Genomic DNA, 27,558 nt, shown 5'->3' with positions numbered 1-27,558 from the left:
AGCAGACATGGACTGTATATATAAAGCAGATCAGACTGTGGTTGTACCTTTATTTATCTCAATGGGTTGTACTGGTCCAACTTCCAGACATGAATGTGTCTGTGTGTGTGAATGTGAACAGGGCACTCCAAAAAGAGAGCATTGCTCTCACTGAGACTCCCCTGAATAAATAAAGGTACAAAAAAATAACGCTGATATTGTCATGTATGGACATAGACATTGTGACATCAGTGATTTTATGTAGAGCGTCTATTTTGTCATTATCTCCGACCAAAAGTACTGAATTAACCGACGGGTCGTTCTACCTTCAGATCTGGGAGCCGCGGAGTTGACTTGAAGGCAGCATGGAACAACACGCCTGTCTGGCAGCAGCCAATGGGAGGCCAGAGGCCACGTTGCTGACGCGATTACGCGCATGCCTGTGGAGGACCAACACGTGGTTTCTGTAAACCACGCACACAGACAGACGCAAGCGCTTCACAAATGGCGTCCGATGGTGGTAGTTCTTCGCTGGGGCTACCCTGCGTTTTTTCACCCAAATCACGACAGTACCTAGCTTTGTGTGCCCAGGATGGCAGACTTCGCATTTGGAACACTGATAGTAAAACACTTCACCAAGAATATGTGCCTTCTGCCCATTTGAGTGCCACTTGTACCTGCATAGCTTGGGGACCATGCCGGACAGTCAAGGTATGTATTGCTTCTGCCTAGCTAACGGTATTTAGGCCATGGTGAGCTGGCTGTGATAACAGCTCTCAAAGTAGTGCGCACGATTAAACAACAAAATGTCAGTATTGTTGGAGCAGGTGGGACAGAAAGCTCAGTGCCCCCTCTGGCTATGTGTCCATGCAGGTGCGTTCATTTGTCTGAAGCATTGAAACAGTCGTGTTTAAGGTTAGCTAATTAGCCACGTTAGCTGCTAGTTAGCTCGCTTGCAACAGCTGCGCAGGACGCACATGTTAGTCCCACATGGCACGTTTAGTTTAATAAATCTCATTGAGTGCCGTTAGGTTATTTCAGAATGAGCCAACTCGAAGGATACTTACCGCGTAACAAATGAACACGACTGGGCTCCCCGTAACTAACGTACTAATTTGCCCCCCGCACCACAAATAAATCAGATATTTCAGTTAGCATTAGCCCGCTGCCAACCCCCGAGCTTTAGAGACGCGTGTGCGCCACCATGACACTTCTGGCAGTTGAGGCTCAAAAACACTTTTGGCAATAACGCTAAAGTTAGCATTATATGATTAGAATGAAAAAACGTTAACAGCATATCTAAGCTATCTAACGTTATGCCACTCGATATTAGTTATATGTACTCCAGTTCCAGTTAGACAGTTTTCCATGTGCTGTACATGTTCAAATCACAGTGGTTTACGGGGAGGGAAGATTGCAATGTAAAGATAAAGACTATCAAGACGCACCTTGCATCCCAGTGTTGCAAGTATTACTGTCATTGGCTGAAATGTATGATTGTTTTAAGTTAAATGACAATATGAACCATGTTATAATACAAACTCTTTATGCTTTCTCAATTGATAGGCTGCTTCACTGTGATTGTGTGTTTTTCTCAGGAGGGGCCACAGAGGAAAAAGAGGAAATCCGAGGCAGGGCAGGTGCAGGAGAGGGCAGACCTGTTGGCGATGGGCACAGCAGCGGGCAGCGTGCTCATCTACAGCACAACAAAGGGGGCACTGCACTGCACTCTGGTGAGTTAGAGCCTTTCTGACATTAAAAGGAGTTTTTACACCTATGGTCCACGATCAAACCTTTTTAGATCAATTTGACCACATCTCCGGGGCCCATTCACTCTCAAATGTTATAGAAAACAACTCTGGAGACTTTGGTCAGTAAAAAGTAATATCACTCTGAAGGGGAAACCATCAGTAGTATTTTGAGAAGTTGCATCACAACACTAACATCAGGCTATGAAGTTTTACATTCTAAATGGAAGAAAGAAGTTCCAGTTGATATAGAGAGCCGCAGGGATGACGTATTTTTGTAGTCAGAACGCGGAAGTCCCGGACTTAATGGTTCTTCACTGTTTCTGCCTATGGGATTTTTGAATGGGTTTTTGGCGCGATGCTTCAAATAAGGTCTCTGGGCAACGCAAGCTTAATCAAACGCGAACCAGTGTTCAGCGGGATAATCTTCACACATGACGACCACTTTCATGAGTTTTGAAGCATAAATGCGAGCCCTAGAAGTAAAAAGCTCGTGCTAAGCTAATCCAGAACTACACACAGTGTCGCATAGGCTTCCACGTCACGTCACCACTCAACCTGGAGTGTTGTTGATGTGTGCACTGCTGTGCACTGATTACCCCGGGCTGAACCAGGTGAGGGAAAGAGAATTTCCCTGTTCGTCCTTTGAAGTGATGACGTTATTGACGTATAATATCCCCGTCGACTCAACAGTGTAGTTTTATTTAGCCGTTTGCTAGCTAGCCGCCCTTTTAACGGCACGTAAAAGCTTAAAAACTCATAAAAGTGGTCCTCATGTGTGAAGATTATCCTGCTGAACACTGGTTCGCGTTTGAATAGGAAGCATCGCGCCAAAAATCCCATAGTGAAGTGAAGAACTGGGAGTGTTAGCATTGATGTTTTCCGGACTCATTCCTGCGGCTCTCTATGAATACGAGCATTAGGGAACACCTGGAGAGCTGAGATGAGACCAGAGGGGGAGTCTTCCTGCTTGTCTGATTCTGTGTCTTCCTCTCCAAAATGTTTCAAACAATAGCTAATGTTCTCTGCAGTTACATTAACCCATTGATACCGGATGCAGCATTTGCGTGTATATCCCTTTAACACCGACGGCAACGGGCGTGTCATTTTACCTTTCATGCCGGCTGCGACGCAGACGTGTATATCACTGTTTCAAGACATGTGACCGATTACATGCATCATGATTTGCTGAAATAGACGTGGCGGAGGTGAAATGCATTGTGGGTTTTGTATTTTTTTTTTTTTATTGTTGCCTCGACCCTGTGGACAGTTTTTCAAAGCTCGAACTACACAGAATATCAAGGAAGGTCCAGCAATACTTCCCATTAAACTTTAGGATGAAATTAATGCTCCTGACCTAATTTCAGATTTATTTATCTCATGTTCCAATCTGCAATAGCCTCAAGGTTTTACTGCATGTTCTTCTGCTGCACGGGGGCAATTCTGCATGGCCGCGTCTCAGACAGTAAGCTAAGTGAATGCTAACGCTGATGAACTGAACGGAGTATAACTTACTTTGAGGACGAAGACATCAATGAATAAGAAGATTCCACACCCATATTATGATGTGACTGTTGACACGCTAGCCAAGGCTCATTGGGTGAGTGACTTCAGCGCCCAGGACACTGTACCTATTTCAGTTAGTGTATGCAACTAGCTGATAGGACCCCACTTCAAACAAACCAAACTATCCCTTTAAGACCCGCCTTCTGTCAGTCACATCCCATTCAAGCTAGCAAACAAACCACAGCAAGACTTTCTCTTTCCTATAATCTATAAACCTGAGCAGAAAGCAAATGTGATTTTACATCATTTTGGGTTAAAATTGGTGCCCTCTTCATTGGTAGTACCTTTGTGATGTTTAGGGAGAAATGGCAAATATTTCATAACATGACAAAAGGAAAAACATTACAACGCTGCAAAATATTAAGGGAGTACAGGAAATAGGAAAAACTTACATCATGTGCGAATTATCATTTTAAATAATCCATAATTGCCTGAGTTCACATGTGTACTCGTTTATTTCGTTACAAATTCAGCAATATTCCCCTTCCTGCTCCCAAGTCCTCGTGGGCAATAAGAGACCTGTGCTCTACTGTGAATTGAATCATTGAACAGTTTGTTTTATAATTGTATGAACTGTCTGTCAGGACGGAGGCCACAGTGGAGGGGTGAATTGTGTCCAGTGGCACCCCGAAGACGGTCTATTGTACAGCGGCTCAGATGACACACACATCATCGAGTGGGACCTGCAGACAGGAAAGACGCGCTGGTCAGTATCTTATACCTCCATTCAGATGCGATTGTTAAAAAGAAAATGTTTGAAATGCGAAAGACAGTTGGAAAGCCTTGGGAAATGAGACCTGGCTCCAATGGTTTCCACAATCAACTGAAACACATTTAGCATATCGCCGCTGTCGTTCCAGGACCTCGAATTTCCAAAACAGAAACTTTTCAGGAAGTAAAAAAAACCTGTTTGCTCTTAAACTACTGAACCAAATGTCGTCAAAGTTGGCACATGTCTTAATTATAGTTAGTTTCCCGCTGAATGTGTCATTGCTTTATTAATATCTTACCTGGATAAGCTCAAATTATGTTGTTTATATTATCAGTCCGACTTGGAAGCGCTTTCTCATGGCCAGTCAAGCGGGAGGCAGCCGCATCCTCATGCACGAGCCCCCAAGCTCCAGGCCGCGGGGGCGCGCGCAGGAGCAACAGCATTGCCTCTCATGGCCGAATGGGGGCTTTGGCATGGGCTGAGAAATAGTCTGACATAACGTAACGTTAACGTTACTTTATTCTCGTCAGAAAGCACTCCGATTTGCATGTTAAAACAAGTTTGCAGCCTAGGAATAACTGGAAAACATTTGATTGATATATTAACGTCAGAGGAAGCCAGGATTAGTCAAAACGATATGAGAAATACACAGCGCGTCTGCCGTGTGTCTTTTCCGGGTTTAGTGTCCTGCGTGGGGGGGTACACACGGAGGTAGGGGGGGAATTTCGAGGTTTGACTGACAGATTGAGGGCGAATGGCGTTACGAGATTTACTCACAAGCTCGTTTTAATGCTTTTCCATTGGTTGCATTTGTTAAAAACCACACAGAGACGTGAAGGGTGACCAATGGCATTGATTCATGACAAAAAGTAAAAAAGTGACATTCGAGGTCCTGGCCCGACACCGACGATATAGAGTTCCATGCTCCCAACTCCATAATCTCACATTTAACCTATGTTAAAAAAAAAAATCTGTGTGGGCCAAGCTTGATACACTTTCTTCCTATTTAAAGTATCACTCGCCACGTAGGCTACAAGCATCTAGCAATTTGCTGATCGCTGAGCTGTCATTGGCTGTTGTGCTCTCTCAAAGGCGTTTTTGGCTCAAATATGCGGCTGGTCGCCTAGGTAACCTGTGGTGGATACATTTTGGTTTTAATCTTTTTTCTTTTTTGCTTGAAAAGTATCATTACAAAACAGTGGCAACCCTGATGTTGCTAAAGTTTATTATGAACAACATTGCAGTTTGTGTAAGTGTTCTTTTTCATCTTCTGGGAAACGGCTTGCAGGGGCTGAGTGTGTTAGAGATGGAAATTCAATTAATTGAATGAAAATAAAATCCAAATCTTGGTGGCAATTTTTGCCCCTATGTCACCGTTTTTGGGGCGTTCTGAAATTTCTTGGGGTATTTTTGGCCTTGAACCTCCTACACTGAAAATACTGTTGTATGCCGTAAAACTTCATTTAAGACCGTAGACCTATCTGTGCTGTGCTGTGATGAACATGGAACAACAATTATGTTTTCCTTGACATCATGAATTTTGCCATCTAGATTGCTCAGTGCAAATCACTTCTCTGAGGCCCCTCTATGCCTATCTGTGATTTGGTGTACACCTACAGCAACAATCACTTGAACAATGTTCATTCGGATAAATTGCCTGGATCCTAGTCTCACCTGGATTGGAGCTGTGCAACCCTGCATTGCGACGCACGGCGAGCAGAAAAAAGAAACAATCTGTGGTGAGCCCCTGTTGGACCTAGGCAGCGGCTGCGGCGCGGATTCTGGGCAAATGTTGACATGTCTGAAAGTTATGCTTCTACGTTTTTATATGTTTCATAGTGTAGGTTATGCAATGCTGTGAGAAATATACAATATGTTGCTGCTGTATAAATAAAGGTTTTATTGAGGAAAAAATGCATTTGGTATTGTTTGGATTTATTTATTTATTTGAATTACAATTACTCGATTGATTGATTAACGTTACCAATGATCGATTCCGGAATTTGTGGAAAATGTGCATCCCTAGATTTCAGTGAGTGTATCAATCCTTTTTGGGTCTGAGTTTTCAATATAAAACTTGGTGAAATGATTTCTGTGAGAGTATTAGTACTTTTTGAACATTTTCAGCACATTTGAACAAACCGTAATAATTTTGGTCACTATAATTGTGATATGATATGTTCATATCGTTCCATCTCTAATACTTATACCAAGGCTATATATCACGAGCTATTGGGAGAAACCAAGCAATTCTATGTCAAATCAGAAATTCTGCACCCCCATATACCCGGAATGGAATTGTCCTTGTTTCATAACCACATTTTGCGAACTATTCGACTGAGATTGGCAGTCGTATCAGGCTCCTTCAAACGAATCGTCGACTATTTGCGGTCACTGTATTCCAAATTATGAATAAACCTTAATTGGCGAAGATCAAAATGTGCCCCAGCCATTGCCATGTTTTCCTGGAAAGGTTTGGATGACTGTATTTGACTGTTTCCACAGCAAGTGGAAGGCAGACCGGGCGGCGGTGATCAGTTTGTCTGTGAGCCCTGATGGCAAGCTGCTCCTCTCAGCAGGGCAGACCATCAAGATGTGGGACTTGGAGACCAAGGAGGTGTACAGGGTGAGTCCTTTAATCAGCTGGTCCCTGTCTGAGACCAACCATCAGTCTGTCTAACCCTCATTTAGTTCAGCTGAATATAGCCACAGCCAAACTCCAACATGGAGTCCAACACGTGTCCCTCACATTTAGAAAATAATTGAATAAACTGTGTTTCTTGTCTTTCTCTCAATAGAAATTCACAGGCCACTCCACAGCTGTGACGTACCTACGCTTTGCCACCACGCGACCCCCCGACAGCAACGGTCTCTACTTCCTCTCCGGAGCAGCACACGATCGACTCCTCAGTGTATGGTGAGTGCAGTCCAGAGATCATCTGCTGTTAGTGTTAAGGAGTTTGCACACAGTCTATTCTTTTTGTTTGCGTTTTTTTTAATCCGTCATCCGGAAAAAATGGTCACGCACAGAAACCTTGCACACTGAGTCTTCATTATGATGTTCGTCGTCCTATTCACAATACGAGACAAAATATTAGTCCTCTCCTGTATCCACGTTACGACATGACTGACAGGCAGCAGCAGCTCATCTGCAGCAGCAGTGATGTGGACTGGAGAAGGCAGCTGGCAGCAGGTCGGGGAATATCATACCGAACACATGGGCTCCATCAGTGCTCACCTTCACCTCGCCAAGTCGGCTGTGGTGCGCTGTGCCCCAGGGAGAGAGAGCAGTGAGGTGGAGCTTCCCGGGGAGAGTTAGCAGAGAGGGGCCAGTGAGGTGGAGCTCCCCGGGAAGAGGGCCCAGTGAGGTGGAGCTTCCCGGGGAGAGGCAGCAGAGAGGGGCCAATGAGGTGGAGCTTCCCGGGGAGAGGGCCCAGTGAGGTGGAGCTCCCCGGGAAAAGGGCCCAGTGAGGTGGAGCTTCCCTGGGAGAGGCAGCAGAGAGGGGCCAGTGAGGTGGAGCTTCCCGGGGAGAGGCAGCAGAGAGGGGCCAGTGAGGTGGAGCTTCCCGGGGAGAGGGCCCAGTGAGGTGGAGCTCCCCGGGGAGAGGGAGCAGAGAGAGGCCAGTGAGGTGGAGCTCCCCGGGGAGAGGCAGCAGAGAGGGGCCAGTGAGGTGGAGCTCCCCGGGGAGAGGCAGCAGAGAGGGGCCAGTGAGGTGGAGCTCTCCGGGGAGAGGGAGCAGAGAGGTAAGGTGGAGCTCCCCAGGGAGAGGGAGCAGAGAGAGGCCAGTGAGGTGGAGCTCCCTGGGGAGAGGGGCCAGTGAGATGGAGCTCCCTGGGGAGAGGGAGCAGAGAGGGGCCAGTGAGATGGAGCTCCCTGGGGAGAGGGTGCAGAGAGGGGCCAGTGAGGTGGAGCGAGCCACTGCCTCTCCACTCACACTGGAGTCCCGCTCGGCCTCTCCTCTGTCTTTCTCCCCCAAACACAAACACAGACACAGACGGGTCCAACAGCTCGCAAAAGGCTTTTGATTGATGCGGGGGAAAAACGCAGAAAATCGAACCTTTTTCCGAGAACTTTAATGACGGACGAAGGTTTTGGAGTCTGTGTAAACGTGAGTGACACATGAGGTCGTATTTATTTTTATACTTGGGACAATTTCGGACGAAAAATACAGACTTGGTGTGCAAAAGGCTTTAACCATGTGGGTGATGCTCTGTTGTCATGTCACACAAAGCCTTTAACCATGTGGGTGATGCTCTGTTGTCATGTCACACAAAGCCTTTAACCATGTGGGTGATGCTCTGTTGTCATGTCACACAAAGCCTTTAACCATGTGGGTGATGCTCTGTTGTCATGTCACACAAAGCCTTTAACCATGTGGGTGATGCTCTGTTGTCATATCACACAACATGTGGGTGATGCTCTGTTGTCACACAAAATATTTTGCTGATGGGAAGTTGTCTTCCTGTAGGCAAGTGCGAGAAGACGGCAAGGACAAGAACTCAGTGGTTTCCTTCACACTGACCGATGAGCCCCAGCACATCGACCTGTACACCTCCAACAGCAAGGAACAGGTCAGCCCTGTTTGTACTGGCTTTAGTGCTTTGGGTGGATTGATCAGTGTAATATAGCACTGATGAGCCAACCCACACCACTGCACCCACTTCAAATTAATGTACTGGGTGCAGAATTTATGAAAATGTCTTGCTGGAATCGAGAGGTAGCCATTTAATCTTTGTGTGAAAATCTCTTTTCTGTTGTGCAGGCGATGAGGCTGGCGGTGGTGTCCAAGGATGGACAGTTGCATCTCTTTGAGCACTTTTTAAATGGGTAAGAGCCTTTAAAGGTGACAGGGACCGGTGTTAAATGTGACAGGGACTGGTGTTAAATGTGACAGGGACTGGTGTTAAATGTGACAGGGACTGGTGTTTTGGGTAACGAGTAGGCCAAGGTCGTTTTTCTTATTTTTTTTGCAGATTGTGAAAGTGCAGATTCTAAGTGTTCAAATGATGTGGCAGACATTGAAATGTGAAAACAGTTGAAGAGAGTAGAAGATATGCATATTTAAATGTCCATCCTAAAAGCAACATTCAGCTAAATTCGCCCTGAAACTTGGTGGTGACTAAGTTGGTGACTAAAGCCCCAAACACACAGGGAGCATCAGATGCCAGTGCTTGGAAGCCCACCCATTGTTTTAAACGGCCGAACACGCACCAAGAGCGTTCTGACGCGTGTCAAACTGCCTTGACGCCCGTACTCCGAAGCTGTTTAGATTTTGGAGCGTCAAATGAGGTTCCAGCAGCGACCAAAGCCTCTGAGCTCCCTCCTCCCTCTCTGCCCACTTCCATCCCCGTGTCGTCTGTCTCGATAATCTTACCAGCTCAGTGGCCTTGTGGTCTGAGTGTCGGCCCTGAGACTGGGAGGTCGTGAGTTCGATCCCTGGCCGAGTCATACCAAAGACTGTAAAAATGGGACCCATTTGCCTCCTTGCTTGGCACTCAGCATCAAAGGGTTGGAATTGGGGGGTGAATTCACCATGTGATTCCCGAGCGCGGCGCTGCTGCCGCTCACCGCTCCCGCAGGGAATGGGTCAAATGCGGAGAACACATTTCACACATTGTGTGACAATCAGTAGGACTTTACCTTTACCGTTATCTCAAACAAATCTCACGGCAGTTTAAATACAGCAGGCATTAATACGCTATACTAGCAAGAATACAATGTGACAATAATGTTCTAAACACATTGGCTAGCAAAACATAGCCTATCCCTGGATGTCATGATAAAATGAGATTACCGTAGATTAAGTTTGGACAGAATTGCATCATTTTTCCCCGCAACGCTGCCTTTTCTCTCTCCCCCTCTGCCCCACGGGAAACAGGTAGGATGATCCAACAGCCTCTATCCCAAGCTTGCCCAGAATGACGTGACAAACAAAATAGGCTATATTTCCCGCTGCAAAGTCGATCTCTGAGAAGAATACTAGAGGAATACCGTAAATGCATTCAAAACATATAATTTGATCCAGAGGAGAGAATTGTAGCCTACCTTTCCTCTGCAGTAGCCAGGCAGCAGCACTGTGCTCCAAACCGCGCTGGAGCTTCTCCCCATGTTTAGAAAGTGATTAAGCGGTTTATTGAGTCATGTCTAGCAGGGTAACTGCGGCGGATAGTCGGACCTGATTCTACGCTTATAATCCGCAGTTCATGTTTAGAAGAGACTTATGACAGCTAGGGGCTCAAAACTACGGTATAACAACTTTTTTTTAAATCGGTCAATTGTGCCTGATTACATATAAATTAGTGGCCTTTTCCCCCAAATAGTGATGGTTCTGTCATTCTGTGGTGTATACATTTCAGATCGGATGCTTATAGGGGCAGATCTTGACGCGCGTCAAGATTCGCTCCCTGTGCGTGTCGGGGCTTCAGACATCAAATCTTAGCTAGGGCAGCTCAACTGAACTTTGTATATCGTGTTGATGTTTGGCCAAAGAAACCTGCTCATGGCTCCATGTCCCTCCCCACAGGCCCTGTAAGAAGCCCTTGTCACCCTCCTGTACGGTGCAGATGTCCAACACAGCTGACTCTCCAATGCCTGTCCCCCTGCTGGCGGCAGCCCTCGGGGCGGACACTCGGACTGTGCTGCTGGCCTATGGCAGCCACCTGCAGCCTGTAATGGAGAAAGTTGTGAGTGCCACACCTCCATAAAAACACTTATTTTATTTTAATACGCTTACTCACCTTTGATTTTCCCTTACCATTTATTTCCTCCTGTAGGAGATCAACACAGAAAAGAGACACGTCTGCTTGACCCGGGACATGCAGACCACCCTGTCCCTCTCCATGGAAACCACCGTCTCCAAGGTAACACTGATGATGAGGTGAAGCAGAGGCTTATGTGGCTTTGGTTCACTTTCACTGAAATTCTCCCATCTTATTCACCATTCAAGTGCACATCTTATTCACCAGTCACGTGCACATCTTATTCACCATTCAAGTGCACATCTTATTCACCAGTCACGTGCACATCTTATTCACCATTCAAGTGCACATCTTATTCACCATTCAAGTGCACATCTTATTCACCAGTCACGTGCACATCTTATTCACCATTCAAGTGCACATCTTATTCACCAGTCACGTGCACATCTTATTCACCAGTCACGTGCACATCTTATTCACCAGTCACGTGCACATCTTATTCACCAGTCACGTGCACATCTTATTCACCAGTCACGTGCACATCTTATTCACCAGTCACGTGCACATCTTATTCACCAGTCACGTGCACATCTTATTCACCAGTCACGTGCACATCTTATTCACCAGTCAAGTGCACATCTTATTCACCAGTCACGTGCACATCTTATTCACCAGTCACGTGCACATCTTATTCACCAGTCAAGTGCACATCTTATTCACCAGTCACGTGCACATCTTATTCACCAGTCACGTGCACATCTTATTCACCAGTCAAGTGCACATCTTATTCACCAGTCACGTGCACATCTTATTCACCAGTCACATGCACATCTTATTCACCAGTCACGTGCACATCTTATTCACCAGTCACGTGCACATCTTATTCACCATTCAAGTGCACATCTTATTCACCAGTCACGTGCACATCTTATTCACCAGTCAAGTGCACATCTTATTCACCAGTCACATGCACATCTTATTCACCAGTCAAGTGCACATCTTATTCACCAGTCACATGCACATCTTATTCACCAGTCAAGTGCACATCTTATTCACCAGTCACATGCACATCTTATTCACCAGTCACGTGCACATCTTATTCACCAGTCACATGCACATCTTATTCACCAGTCAAGTGCACATCTTATTCACCAGTCACATGCACATCTTATTCACCAGTCAAGTGCACATCTTATTCACCAGTCACATGCACATCTTATTCACCAGTCACGTGCACATCTTATTCACCAGTCACGTGCACATCTTATTCACCAGTCAAGTGCACATCTTATTCACCAGTCACGTGCACATCTTATTCACCAGTCACGTGCACATCTTATTCACCAGTCACATGCACATCTTATTCACCAGTCAAGTGCACATCTTATTCACCAGTCACGTGCACATCTTATTCACCAGTCAAGTGCACATCTTATTCACCAGTCACGTGCACATCTTATTCACCAGTCACATGCACATCTTATTCACCAGTCACGTGCACATCTTATTCACCAGTCACGTGCACATCTTATTCACCAGTCAAGTGCACATCTTATTCACCAGTCAAGTGCACATCTTATTCACCAGTCACATGCACATCTTATTCACCAGTCAAGTGCACATCTTATTCACCAGTCACGTGCACATCTTATTCACCAGTCACATGCACATCTTATTCACCAGTCACGTGCACATCTTATTCACCAGTCACGTGCACATCTTATTCACCAGTCACGTGCACATCTTATTCACCAGTCACGTGCACATCTTATTCACCAGTCACGTGCACATCTTATTCACCAGTCAAGTGCACATCTTATTCACCAGTCAAGTGCACATCTTATTCACCAGTCAAGTGCACACACTGGACACACCAGTCAAACTGTCAGTCAAACTCACACACTGGACACACCAGTCAAACTGTAATTGTGCCTGAGATAAAAACGAGAGAATTGTTCATGCTTTCAGGTGAAGACCCCGATTGTCAATGCCAAGAGCAAAATGTTGGTCCCAGGGCTTCCTGGTCACCAAGCACCAATCAAGGGAATCTCTCGAGGCTTAGAGAAGAGGAAAAAAGACACAGACACCAAAGAGGTATGTTATCTTTAATTAAAGAGACACAGAGAGTCTTTTGCTGACGATGCACCAGACTAGCTCTACATCGGCATTGATTTTGTGGTGATTGGCTTAGACTCCTAAAACCCCAGTGTTGTAGCCTAAATGATTAGAAATGCACCGATCAATTGGCAATCGTAATTTGCCAATAAGCATTCTAAATAGGTGGATGAGCACTGTTTCAACGGTTTAAATTTATGCTCCTTTTGCCATTTGACGGTCATTGAATAAAGCTTTTTATTTCTTTTTTAATTGAAAATGGGCCCATCTATTCTTTAACTGGCCTTGCCATTTTTAATTTCAGCATCGCTGGCAGCGCAGCGTGAAGAGAGTTGGTCATTTCATTTTGCTCGTTTTGTTTTGTTTTGAGAGTGTTTAATTACTGTATTCACTGAAAGGTCACATACATTTCTGACACTTTTTTTTTTGGCCAGCGCACGCGGGCCCTCTATCTGGCTTTGTCCAGTCCAATTTGCGTGCCGATGCTCGTGAACGCTTTATCGCGCTGGCCATATGCTAGGTTCCGACCTAGCCTTGTTCTCCATTGCCGACTCGATTGGAAACCGTTTTATGTATTGGAGAGAAGGCATATCCTATGCTGCCTCAAATTTAAAAAAAAAATGTGTGAGCTATATTTGTCCAATGATTTGCAATTCAATAATGTGAATCGGCCCAAATGTCTGAACAGCATGTCCCTGCTACCAGTCACTGTTCACCTGAGATGAACTGTACAGTGAGTCTGCTACACCAAAGGTTAGCCCACTGTTGTGACTCTCAGCAATGCTTGTCCCATCTGATGGTAACTCTGGTCACCATGACAACCTTTTCCCCTCTAGATCTCAATAGCAGAGCGACTAGGCGAAATCGATCTGTCCACAGTCTCCGCTGTGAAGGGAGGCCCTAAGGGGGCGCCCTCCTTACAGACGGACAACTTTGCAGTGCTGCTGGTGCAGGGTTTAGAGAGCAGTGACGCCAACATCCTCAATGTGAGTATTCTTATCAGAGAGTCTGGTCTCTGCAACGTAGCATTTAAATGTAGCGGAAGTAAGCTATTGGAATGTCAACTAAAACAAAAAAATTGTAATGCAGTAGTATTTTGAATTCTGAGCAATTAAATGAGAAATACAACCAGACCTGTCCTTACTTGACCCCGGCTCATCTGGGAGTATTGACCTCTTCTCTTCCTTACCAAATTATCTTCTTTCGCTTATACAGAAAGTTTTCCAGACCCGCAAGGAGGCTGTGATAAAGAAGACGGTCGCTCGGTTACCCCTCCCTGCTGTCCTGCCTTTGGTGGAAGAGGTGAGTGTCCGATTTTGTGGTATTTGAGAAGTTGTATTTACCTTAAGATATTTTATGTATTTATTTATTCTTTATTATGTTGAGATATCAGTCTTTTTAACTCCGTTAAATGGATTTACTCCAGTTTTGAATCCTGTCATTTATCTCCTCCTCTCTAGATCACAAAGAGGTTGCAAGGGCACCCTTTTACGTAAGTGAAAGCTTCACAATTCACAACTCTAAACACGTATTTGGCTTATCTCAACATGAAAGTCCATAGAGCATCTCTGTACACGCATCAGACTGCCACTGCTGCAGACACTGCTGCCCTTTCTACTTTTCATGGTGAAAATGTCATTGATTTGTATTGGATATCAACCATAACGTCATCTTAATATGTATTGATTTACAGGGAACACTCAGCTGTAACCTAAGTGGTTCATGAGTAACTGTGAGAGAAGTTATAATCCCTTTTATTAGGAGATGTTGATGCATTACAATGTAAATACTTAACAGCACATACCTCTGCTGCCCCCCGCAGGGCGGTGCTGATGGTACGGTGGCTCAAGGCTGTGCTCATGCACCACACCTCATACCTGTCTTCGGTGAGTCCACTCTACAAATGGCCTGTGTTCGTCCTGTGCTCATGATACAACATACCAAAATGTATTACATTTATTGTCATGTTCAACTGTGGTAATTGAGTTCAGATTACATAGGTTTGTCTTTTAAACCTCATTAAAATGTTACACACCTGTATTAATTTTGGCAGCTATTTTAGATTTAGTCTTAGTCTTTTGGATGAAAATGCTTATTAGTTTTAGTCACATTTTAGTCATTTCTCTCCTTGATAGTTTTAGTCTATGAAAACTCAAAAGGTTTTAGTCCAGTTTTAGTCGACGAAAAGTCATTATATTTTAGTCAACTTTTAGTCATTAGTTTTAATCGGGGGAGGGGGGGGGGGGGCGGATCTCTCTTGAAACTAATTAAATTAGGCGGTACAGGTATTGGAAATTGATAGGTTGTATCAAGTGTTGTAATTCATAAAGCAACTGTGCTGTTCCCCGGTGTCTAAATGAACAGTATGTGGCTGCTGTAACGTTAGCAGTACATTTTTAGCCAGCATGTTTATATATATTTGGACAAGCAACTTGTAATTATGCTCGACCCATTTCATTCAAACACAGGACAATATACAGGGCTTAAAATCAACGTGGGATTGCGAGAATATATATAAATATTTTTGTCAATTCCTGCAGATTTGTAATTTATAATGCGGGAGAAGTCGCGCAATTGTTTGCGTGCTGATTATTATTATGTTAAGACGACGGTGCGGAACCAACATTGCTGAATACGGGCGACTGGTCGGACACACTTGACGACGGACTGTTTTGCTGAACGTAGCGTAGCCTCCCCACTCGACAAGCAGCAAACCGCTTCTTGTGACCAAATATCCCCGCGTTCAAAGAACTTCATACTCCCAGAGCTGGCATAATCCATATAAAAAACCCTCGTGTTTTACCTGAAATGAAACGTCCAGGTTTTGTGTCGGTCAGTGGCTCCATAAACAGCCGTAATTGTTGTAGCAATTTCTCAGAATGAGGAGCTCCCAGGCAGGGACCTCCCTTTTGTACGATTACATTTTGTAATCTTCATTTTAATGAAGTAATTTGTGGTGTTTTGATTTGTATCCTCTGAAGATGTGCTCTCTGCAGTTGAAGCAGTGTTTCCTCTGTGTACTGATCCATGTACCTGTCCAACAGCTTCCAGACCTGGTCACCCAGCTGGGAGTGCTCTACCACATGATCGAAAGCAGAGTGAAGATGTTCCACAAACTAACAAAGCTGCATGGCAAACTGTATCTCCTAATGACACAGGTATGTTATGGTATATTTTGTCCACTGGCCAAATGGGTAGTAGATTTGGCCAACTGTTTTAAGTTAGCTGATAGAAAATGGCTGTCATTTTTACCTCCGTCTTAAGCCGAAAATCTATGTCTCTATGCTATGTATTGCAGCAAAATGCTACATTTCCACTTCACAGCACACTTTCTGACCCATTCCTGATTGGCTACAAAGTTAGCCCATTTAAATCGCAGTCTTCCATCTCACTCTTGAGTTCAAGGTTAAGATGCGAGTCAAAATGTGTTTTTCAGAAGTTGGATAGTAATAACATGTTCATCAGTATTCTGTCAGTATGCTTCAATTTGTGATCAGTTTTGATTGAAGTGAGAGAGAGAACTGGTTGGACAAACCCGTCTTTATTTGTCACACGACAACCCAACACACGCATACGGCCACACACACTCTCATGCTGATGCTGGCCGGTGAAATAGTCTCTGCATTTATCCCATCCAGGCTTGTCCTTCCTCCGGGGGGCAGGCTAGGAGCAGTGGGCAGCTTTCCTTGTGTACAGCGCCTGGGGACCAACTTTAGTTCTAGTCGTCACTGGTCAGATGATCTTCTGCATGTTTTTAGTGCGGGTCCATACCAATGTTGTATGGAGGAACCTCAGGCCAAGAATAAATGTTTGCAAGCAATGAGTTGTCTAATTTTAGGATTATTCGGACATTATGTGGACAGATCACACTTTCAAGTGTTTTTACTTTTATTTAGACATCCAGACTAAACCGGATGGACAAACAAACCCCGTCTTTATTTGTCACAAACACCATTTGTCATGCACACACGTGCACGGCAGCCAGTACACACACACACACACGCATGCTTTTGGAGGCGCCGTGAAATTTGTCCTCCACGTTTGACCCATCCTGGCTCGTCCGCCATGGTTCAGGCCAGGAGTGATGGGCAGTTGCAGTGAAGCGCCCGGGCACCAAGTTCTTCCAACCGCCGCTGGTCAGACGACCATCTTCTGCATGTTTTTAGTGGGGGGCTTATATATGGAGGAAGCACGGGGAGAACATGCAAACTCCACACACAAAGGCCCTTCCGACAAGATAGCCCACCTGGGCAATAGACACTGAAGACATGGGGGGGGGGGGGGGGGAGACACACTCCGCGTCCCAGGCAGGAATCAAACCCAGGACCTTCTAGCTGTGAGGCGACAGCGCTACCACTGCGCCACCGTGCCCCCCAGATATTGGTCACCTTGTCGCCAAGCTTTTTCAAAGTACACAACCTGACTGTCAATCACTACAGTGAGAGATTTTAATAATGTATGCTTCTTCAAACTAAATATAACTTTCTATTGTACCTGCGATACAAAACACATACCCTTGCTAATTTGATAATACATTGATTGTACTTGCCATCATGGTAACTCTATAGATGACACCAGAGTAAGAAAATGGGATGTACTGTAGGTCTGCAAATGCTCCCCTAATGGATATAAATACAATACTTTCTTTTCACCACCAGGTGGCGACAAGTGACAGCAGCAACGCAGTCACGGATGTGGACCACACAGCTAAACTGGTGTATGAAGAGGGTGAGTGTTGCTTCTTCTCTTGGGCCGCATTGACACTACAGGTCTTGATGCCCAGATCCGACTTTGTGATCCGACCATCTGCATTTTATTTAACCTTCTACTTTTAAAAGTGACCCATAGCCTACATTAGCACAGACCAGACGATGCAGCACAAGTCCCTACAGGAATATTATAGAAATATTATAGTAAGGGACCACAGGAGAGAACAACAAATGTGCTTCCTATAAACTCACTCTTGAGCACCACTGACTCTCCAAGTCCAGAAATATTAAACGGATATTAAATCCTCATGATATTAAACACATGCAAAGAGCTGCATGGTAAACTGTTTCTTTCTAACAGTAGGCATTTACCCGGTGGGAAAATGTCCACACTGTGGCATCCCTAGTCCAGTGGTGCTGACAGAATTCCTGAGATACTTCAAAACTCACACCCATCAAAACGATGAGCCATCTATACCAGTCACAGTCCAGTTATAATTGGGTCAGGTTGAAATTGACAGGAATAAACTGTTGAGCCTAATTTGCCACCTAAATCAGCGATCTTTTTAATGTGAGTGCAGCATATTTCAGATGATTGACTGGATTCACTTGAGCCCACTGGAATGCAACAGGTCCCATTGATGCTCTGTAGAAATTGCTGCCCTGCCAGTGTCTCGTTTTCTCATTATTTTGACTGGCGTTCATTATCTTTGTCAATGCAGTTTAAATCATTTGGTGATGCTTTTTCTGAAAGAGTGCACCGAGTGGGTAAAGATTTATGAAGGCAATTTGCTCTGCCATGCAGCCACTCTTGACGATGCACCACACGCAAACAAGACTCCTGTTGCCTGGCAACCTGACCAGCAGTGTTCAGATCCTCCCCTTAAAGCAGAACAAGGCCCTGCTCTGTCCCTCTTGCAGTAGCCAGACGTAGATGGATGCATCTACGTCTGCAACACAACTCTGAAAACTGGTTAGCGCCCCCGTCCCCCAAGTGAAAAGAAGAAAAGGATGCATGACAGACATGAATTGACCAACCACGGACCTCGAGGGCGGTGCATCCGGAATGCGTTCATCATCTAAATAGATCCCGGGTGAACACGCGTAACTTCCGTCACAGCCCAGCCAATCAGATTTCTCCCACATCATCTTGAGGGATTTTGCCGCAAGTCTCCCGGAAAGTTGATTTGTGATTCAGACCCTCCGTTGCTGGAAGCTTGCTGACGTACGATGTTGGGCTCGTTATGGGTCCGTCAGCAACCCAACAGGGGAAGCTGAAGATTTCCACTGTGGAACAAGGCGTATGGTCATAGTTTGTTCAGGTTAATCATTAGGTTTTAACTGGTCTTTCCATTGCAAACGTGTATCCTACCGTCTAATTGGTTGTTGTCAGGCTTCCTTCACCTGTTCATAGTGTGAGATGGGCTAATAAGAGGAACTGCAATAACGCTCCTTTCAGGACAGCTGGCAGTTTGGATTTGCAGGTTAGAATTAGGCCTTTTCCAATGCAAAATAATCACCCAGAGGTGAGGCAAATAATAGGGCTACCTGTCTTACATTTGAGACATGTCATAATTTTTTATGAGGTTACTCATTCTCTACATGCAGCAGCACTGTTGAGTAGGGGTGGGACAAAATATCGATACTCACGGTATCGCGATATTTCCACTTGCGATACGTTATCGATACACTGGCACCAAGTATCGATATTTTATTAAAATATGCAGGATCTTGAAACTGATTCCCCCACAGCCATTTTGATAAACCGAGTCCTAGGGTTGTCAAATATTGATACTTAGGTACTTAGTCGATACTAAACATTTTAAACGGATACAATACCGGTACTCATTTTCTACAGTATCAAGTTTATCGATACCAGCAGCGCTTCCTCTGCCTCCTCCACACAAACGGACACCTGCTTTTTGCCTTTTAGGGGTATTTTTTTCTCTTCAGTTACACAGATATCGTGATGTATCATAGGTTAAATTTCTTCCAATATATCGATTATTGCAGAATCGCTGTATCGTGATAATATCGTTATCGAGGGCCAAGTATCGTGACCGTATCGTGAGTTACTCCACGATTCCCACCCCTACTGTTGAGCTAATTTACCTGAAACTCTCACTGGTTTCACTTATGGAGTTGATTGACACATATCACAAGTAATGGTAATAAGCTGTGGAGTTGACCTATTTGGTCCTCTACTTTGCATTCATAGCACTTCCTCTTTTAGTAGAAATATGTGCATTTTTCCATGTTAACCATTGTTAACCAAGCATTGTATATGAAATCTTGTAAATACAAAAAATCATCTTAATTAAGTCAATTACATTATGTAATTTCTCAATCAGTGAGAATAAAAGTGTCTATTATTCTGCTGCTGTGGAGTGATGGTCAGATTGCCTACAAATTAGTTTTCCATGTTCTTGCTATTATACTACATCAATGTACGGTACTTATTTGATTGATCATTACATCTGCCTTCTGCCCTCACTTCCTTGCTCTATGCAAAAGCATATTTACAGTTCTGACATAGATTCATACTTTTTCATAATAAATTGACTCGTGACTGCATCATACCTCGAGGTGGCAGCAGGAGATGCTGCCTGGCCTCTCGGAGCAGAGCAGACTCTCTCAGCAAATCATGTTGACATCCCGCTCTCCTGGACCACAGAGTCAGTGTTGTCATAACCGAATGCCTCCGTTATGGTATTGAAATGCAAATAGCTGAGATAGATCTCTCCCTCCATGGAAGTTCAAAACAAATGAGATCTCTCTTCCCAGTCCCACCTCCCTCCCCGTCACCTCTACTCAGGCCTGTGTGGGATGTGTGGGATTTGTGCTTCTGTTTATGTCATGAAATCTCTAATCTCTCAAACATCTCATTTTCTGGCTCTGCAGCATCACAGACTGATGATTTGTTTTTCATTTTCCTCACCTTTTAGAGTCATCTGATGAAGATGAGGCCTCCGAAGGTCTTCCTGATGACGACTCTGACGTAAGTTATGACAAACTGATCAGTCAAGAAATGTGCAGCCTAGATGGAGTATTGGCAGGGTCCCCGTGAATCCTTGACAAGTCTTAAAAGGTCTTCCATTTCGTTGTTGATGTTCAAGGTCTAAAAATGTCTGGAATTGTAGGAGGCGAGGCATGAAATTTGATCTCGGGATGAGTGAGCTTGTCTATTTTCTGGTCAGTTTTTATCATTTATTTGACAGAAATTGTATATCCCACAACAATGACCATTTCCCCAACATCTAATACCTACACTAGCCTATTTGTCTATGTCAAAAGGTAACGTGCACTGACTCTGCTACGGTAGATGGTGGTACACCTTTATGTGGCTGTGATCCACACAGAATTACCATAATATATCAGTTGTGGTTTGCAAGTGTTGATCAACCGGCAGGCACTCCACCGTGACCTCACTGCTACCTAAACATGAAGCAGTCTGGCCCATACTCTGTTTGGTTGGAGAGGATCCACGGCCATCTTAAGTTCACCACTTATTTGTCAAAAAGCCTGACAGCCCGCAGTAAGAAAGCTGCTCCAAAGCCAGACTGGATATTGCTCCAAAGGTGGAGGTGCTTCTGAATGAAAGCAAGAGCGAAGGAGAGTCGGCCTTAAGCGGAAAACATACTTGTGCGTCAGCCTCGACTTGGAGCCCTGCCTGCAGCAGCTAGTCCCATATGCTCCAACATCACTATTCATCATTCATCTAGTTTGACAGTTATTGAGAGTTGATTTGAGTTAATGAGTTATTACGGTAATTTGAGTTAGTGTGGACCAGTGATGTCACTGGTCCACACTTTAACACTCAATAACTGTCAAATTAAATGACAGACTTCAAAACAGTTTACAGTTTTCTGATATACTACTGATGTTCTAATGATACAAAGCTGGTTGAAAATGGGCAGAGTGTTCCTTTAATGACGCAAGAGTACCTAGCTGCACATAAATGTCTCAAGCAATATGACAACCTGTTGCTAAGCAGCTAAAGGATATACCGGTAGTTGGTTAGCATTAGCTATAGCTTGAGCTGCTAAACCTCTGGGTTAACAGTGAATGACTAGCTATTGATTCCACCTGTTAGTTGACTTCATGTTTTTGCAATGCGATATGTTTCCACTTCACATGCTGAACTGTAGCACTAATTGCCTAGATGCCATGGTCGCTGTTGTGAGAACACCAGTTACTTTGTCAGTTTCATACCAGCATACTGTAGCTCAGGGGGAGGGAGAACAAAAAACCTATGCAAACAAAACCTATGCAGGTGATTGGAGAAATTAGCGGATGTCCCGCGTTATTTCCGTTTTGACCCAACTTTCTCCTCGATGAATTCCAGACAGGTAGGCGGAAGCATTTGCAAATTGCGGGAGCAAACGCGTCTGCTTTAAGAGACTACTAAGAGGCCCGTGTTACTGATCGCTTAGCCTAATTACTTATTTGAATTAAAAAAACAACAGGATATCAGTTGTGAGTTATTAGCCAGTAATTTGCGTAGGTCTGTGTTGGCATACTGCATGATCCATGGAACCATATAGTTCTGACAGATTGATTCAGGCCCGAATGAAATTGATGGATCATTACTGGATGTTGGGGAACCATAGAGTGAAATGAGTGGGAAAGAGTGTTTCTGAGCAGTTACTGGTCGGAGTGACATTAAAACATCTCAAGAAAGGTCTTAAAAAGTATTACATTCAACCTGCAGAATAGATACCCTGAAGCTAGGATAGGAGCTGAGCCCTGAGGTGTTGATTTCTTTACCCTCTCAGAATTGGGAAGAGGAGGAGGCGATGGAAGAAGATAAGGAAGGGCCAGCGGGGGAGGAAGACGAGGATCCGGACAGAACGGACTCCAAAGCGAACGGAGAGGAGGACATGGAGCGTGGGAACGAGAGCGAAGAGGAATGAAGCGTCTGGAAATGCCAAGCGTACACAAACTGAAAGAAAAAGAAATGGACCTGAAAGATTTATATATACTTTCATTTTATTTTCATGCTTTGGATTTTATTATCAGAACAGATTATGGTTTTTACCAGATCACACAAGCAAGGGACAGATCACATCGGCACTCGGGCGGCGCGGGCCCCCCTGCCACGCCACGACATGGTTCAGCCACTAGGGCGGTGATGTCATACTCCCTCTTCTCCCCCCCCCCCGCCCCAATCTGAGCGGTGATGGCTGTGTTTGTGGAGAAAAAAAACATTCTGCTGATTCAAATCTATGTAATTTCTCCCTCTTGCATTCTTAATTTGCTCTGCATCCCAATTCCCCAATGCAGCCTGTTCTCATGTGCCCGTGCTTCACCCCTATGGACTTATATTGAAGATGACGGGACAAAGAACTTGGCTGCGTTCCAGTTTGCCTACGTTGCACTTCCAAATCTCACACATTGTACTAGGACTATTACAGTATATTCTATGCCCCGCTTAACAGTAGATGACACAGCACTCTGCCAGTGTTTGGTTGATCTTAACGCAGCTGCTATGTAGTGTACCTGGAGCGTTTCCTAGTTGTGTGGGGGAGCACACAAATCCAACCGCTAGGGTCAGTCTGGAATTGGGATGTAGGGTCCCGGGTTGTTTTTGTTTTGTACAGAATACTGCTTGATCCAGAAGTGGCCATACATCATGCCCACACAGTGTAAATCTGTATGTACAGTGCAGTGTTTGTATGAGCTCTTCCCTCTACAGCTATCCCCAGAAATCCTTGGGATTAAAAAAATTCCTGTAAAGTCTCGTCATGAATTATTATTTTTATTGTTTTTTTCTCCACGTTTCATTTTTGTTTTAACTGTCCTCTTTTGTGCATTTAGTTTTGGGGTTTGTTGCCTTGAACCCAGAGCCACAGGGGCAACTTGAGGAAAGGAAAATGTGAACTTTGCTCAAATAGGTGATTAAATGGGTGTTTTGAAATGGCCTTACTGTGTCTGAGAGGGGATATGAAGTGTAAAAGCATCACTAAGGGACAAATGCACTAGTGCTGTACAGGATGCTGTTGATCTATATTTGTATATGTATGTTGCTTGATACGGTCATGCGAGGGAAACTCATGACTGAAATGTGATAAGTATCAGGGCCCAGTTGCACAAAGCACCTTAGGTTAAGATTTCCTTTAGAGTCAGAGTTAAGGTGTCCATAAAATAGACTCGGCTGCACAAAACACCCTTAAATCTTCTCCATAAGGTTCAACATTTTAAGGAAAACATAAGTACAAGATTTAAGGGTGTTTAGTGCAGCCGCTTCTATTTTATGGACACCTTAACTCTGACTTTAAGGGAAATCTTAACCTAAGGTGCTTTGTGCAACTGGGCCCAGATTCCCTGCTAACATTGGCTTGCTGGAGAAGTGTAGGTATCATTTAAAAAGCTTTGTCAGACGGTTCAAACGTAGCCAAAGGTAAATGGGCTATGGGCATTTTGCACCAAAGCCGATTGTGGATGTCCATCTGGTTCAGATTTGTCTTGATGCCACTGAATGTTTGGTCACAAAGACAGACTGCTCAACATGGATGCTCACTCCAAGATTTAAACTGAAGAGTATTAAATTAGTGGTCAACTCGGTATGGGTTTTCCAAATGATTATAATGCAGATATGAACTTAAATATTTATCACTAGTGTGCCTGCATTCTCTGTTTGCTTTTGTAGATCTGCACTCTGTCTGCAGCTCACTTATTTTAAATAAAAAAACATGTCTACAGGTAATCAAAAAACAAAACTTTGTAAAAACTGTCATTGTGCTACCGCATTTATCAGCAGATAGCATCTTGTTTCTGAGAACAAAAATGTCTGAACATACCAGTGTATATGTATATACATGTATATATACACGTATACATATGTATATATATATATACATATATATGCATGCATATATATACATAATATATACACGTATAAGGGCTGTGAATCTTCACTGGCCTCACGATTCGATTGCGATTCAGAGGGCTACGATTCGATTACGATTATCGTTGCATCTTGATGCATCTTAAATCGATGCATCACTTTTTTCCGCAATACATGATTTATTTTTTCTCACTTTCTTTTTTCTCACTGTGTGGCTACTTTTAAAATAAAAGTGCATTTGGAATTGCATTGTATTATGATCCATAATCTTATAATCGATTATTTTTGACACCCCTAGTATAGACGGTTTTCACCAGAGCGCAACCCCACAGCACTTCCTTTTTCTCAGCATTCGGCAAACTGCAGAAATATTCACTTGACATCGTTACTTTTGTTTTCGCCGCTCAGCTGTATAGACGGTTTTCACGGAATGGTCAGTCCTGCACTTGAATGTTTTATTTTATTTTATGTCCATAGCAAACACTGCAACAGGAAGTGAGCGGGGATTCAATTTAGAATGTTTTTGTTGTCAAGTTAAAACCGTCTATATATATCCCAGTTAAGAGCAGACATTTTCTGTTTATCAGCCTTGTGAGCACAGGCATCGACTGATACAGATTATCTGAATCTGAACAGGTGACGACCCGGAAGCTGATTTGACGTTCACTTTCCCTCACTTGTAAATCAGACTTATGCAATCTCCAAAATGTATACTCTATAATTTAGGCCAATGGAATTTAAAATATAGCAAAAGATTAATACTTAGGTCCAGTAGGGTGACGTTGCCTGTGACTAGGCAATGTTACACATTGACAACAAGAGGTCACTGTTTGAAATGTAACAGCCTTTATTGTGCAGAAATACTGTAAGGTGATGTCATGTAAACTGCTCATAGCACATTCCTGTTGACCAACCCTGCTGCTCTGATGCTTCATACTAAACCCTGCTGCTCTGATGCTTCATACTAAACCCTGCTGCTCTGATGCTTCATACTGAACCCTGCTGCTCTGATGCTTCATACTAAACCCTGCTGCTCTGATGCTTCATACTAAACCCTGCTGCTCTGATGCTTCATACTAAACCCTGCTGCTCTGATGCTTCATACTAAACCCTGCTGCTCTGATGCTTCATACTAAACCCTGCTGCTCTGATGCTTCATACTAAACCCTGCTGCTCTGATGCTTCATACTAAACCCTGCTGCTCTGATGCTTCATACTAAACCCTGCTGCTCTGATGCTTCATACTAAACCCTGCTGCTCTGATGCTTCATACTAAACCCTGCTGCTCTGATGCTTCATACTAAACCCTGCTGCTCTGATGCTTCATACTAAACCCTGCTGCTCTGATGCTTCATACTAAACCCTGCTGCTCTGATGCTTCATACTAAACCCTGCTGCTCTGATGCTTCATACTAAAGGGCAGAGAAAACTTGAAGTCACAAAGATCATTCCAAAGTGTAAACCAATGGGAGATCACTTATGGAGAATGAAGGTACTTTTATTTGATTGGAACTATGAAGTAAAAGTGATGAGCTTTTGCCTTTTGATATAAAAAATACAAGATGTTTGTGATCAATCTTTGGCATAAATTGTCAAATACGTGTATTAGAATGATGTGGTGACCCGCCCCTTATTTTTCTCTCCATTTCAGTGTGACTAAGCCAGTCAGGGTTGAGGCTATTAGCAATATAGCCACCCACATCCATCTGTGAGATGAAAGCCTTTGTTGACTTGCCATGGCACAAAACCCGGACGTGTCAAAAGGTTCTCCCCATGCGCAAATCAAGACATCTGTCGTCTGGATCTACTGGCCAGATGCCACAGGCGTTGTCTTTGGTTTTGCACAGTGGCTCTCCTGAGGTGGGATGAGTGAAAGAAGCCCAGTTCATGATCCCAGGCAGGGGCCCAGAAGGAGCTGTTGGTGTCGCGCCATCATGGCCGCCGCTTCCCAGACCATGAGACCAGGTAATGGAAGGGATAAGAGATAATAGCTCATTAAAATAGCTTGTAAAGACTGTTGTTAGGCAAGTGAAGCCTGAAGAAGAGAACGCTGTGTTTTTATAAGTAATGGGTGATGATTATCATGACCATGGGCCCCTACTGACCTACACACGCAAATAGTAGTGTGGTTGCACAACTGCAGGGTCAACCCACAACCACACAGCATGTATTACTTTGACATTGTAGTCTCTGAAGCCAGACTTGTCTCCTACATTCTGGGAATATTTAGGAGCACAATTGAATACAGAAGTAATGTACATGTGTAGGCTACACTACTACATCTTCAATCAAATAAACACGGGCAACAGAACGCAACGTGTTTCAACCTCGCTGGTCTTCGTCAGGCTGTCCGTACACATGTACATTACTTCTGTATTAAATTGTGCTCCTAAATATTCCAAGAAGCTCCCTTTTCCCCCTCCCTCTCTTATATAGCCTATAGCTAGGCCTACTGCTGTATTGGATCAAATGTCCCATCTGTTTTAGAAAGGGAAATGTAAAAATACCGTTTACAATGATAAGACTGTACATGACAGGAGGAACATGGGATCCTACACTAGCCAAAGATGAATGGAAAGCTCATCCAGCGTAATGAACTGAGTGACAAACAGGACACTGCACATCAACCAGGCAAAAAACTACATTTGAAGTTTTCACTCGAACCAACTGCTTTGCTCCCCCCCCCCCCTACCTTCCCCCCACCTAACTCCATAAATAATACTGAATCCCTCTCAAAGGTGCCTATATGCGATGTCTTTTCCCCTCCAGCTTCTGTCTGCATGGATTGGGAGCATGGGAAAGTTTGAACTTGCCCACCGGGTGGCACTGCGAGCATTATTAACTTCATGTCTCCGTGTAAATCTAACTGGATCCACCAGGCTGCAGAGGGGATCACAGTCCCACAATGCCACAGCACATCTGTCAGAAAAGCCCTGGATGTGGCTGCTTTGGAGCAAACGCCCCAATGAATTTCTGCTTTGTCCCATTTCAGCCGAGCAAAACACCGCAGATGAAAGGGGCAGAGGGCAACGCTGGATGTGTGCTTCAACTGCCAATGGCAAATGTCAGTCCCTCTCACAGACGAGGGATACAGTAACAAATAGTCCCTCCCATGTCTTCACAAGTCCCTCTCACAGAGGAGGGATACAGTAACAAATAGTCCCTCCCATGTCTTGACAAGTC

General features: G+C 44.3%; 1 protein-coding gene across 1 annotated transcript; it reads left to right on the top strand.

The window, feature by feature from the left end:
* Window positions 1-477: 477 nt before the first annotated feature.
* wdr43 (WD repeat domain 43) lies at window positions 478-24,245 on the top strand. The gene is made up of 18 exons (XM_083634222.1): window positions 478-690; window positions 1,578-1,712; window positions 3,878-3,999; window positions 6,511-6,631; window positions 6,804-6,922; window positions 8,475-8,577; window positions 8,769-8,833; window positions 10,530-10,689; window positions 10,780-10,866; window positions 12,673-12,798; window positions 13,656-13,805; window positions 14,035-14,121; window positions 14,280-14,311; window positions 14,642-14,705; window positions 15,864-15,977; window positions 17,478-17,547; window positions 20,474-20,526; window positions 22,304-24,245. Exons 1-18 carry the CDS (start codon window positions 484-486, stop codon window positions 22,439-22,441), a joined length of 1,953 nt encoding a protein of 650 aa, XP_083490348.1. The 5' UTR covers window positions 478-483; the 3' UTR covers window positions 22,442-24,245.
* Window positions 24,246-27,558: the final 3,313 nt, after the last annotated feature.

The sequence above is a fragment of the Poromitra crassiceps genome (genome assembly GCF_964638095.1).
Source record: "Poromitra crassiceps genome assembly, chromosome: 3".
Taxonomy (NCBI): domain Eukaryota; kingdom Metazoa; phylum Chordata; class Actinopteri; order Beryciformes; family Melamphaidae; genus Poromitra; species Poromitra crassiceps.
This window is presented reverse-complemented; position numbering and strand designations above follow the sequence as displayed.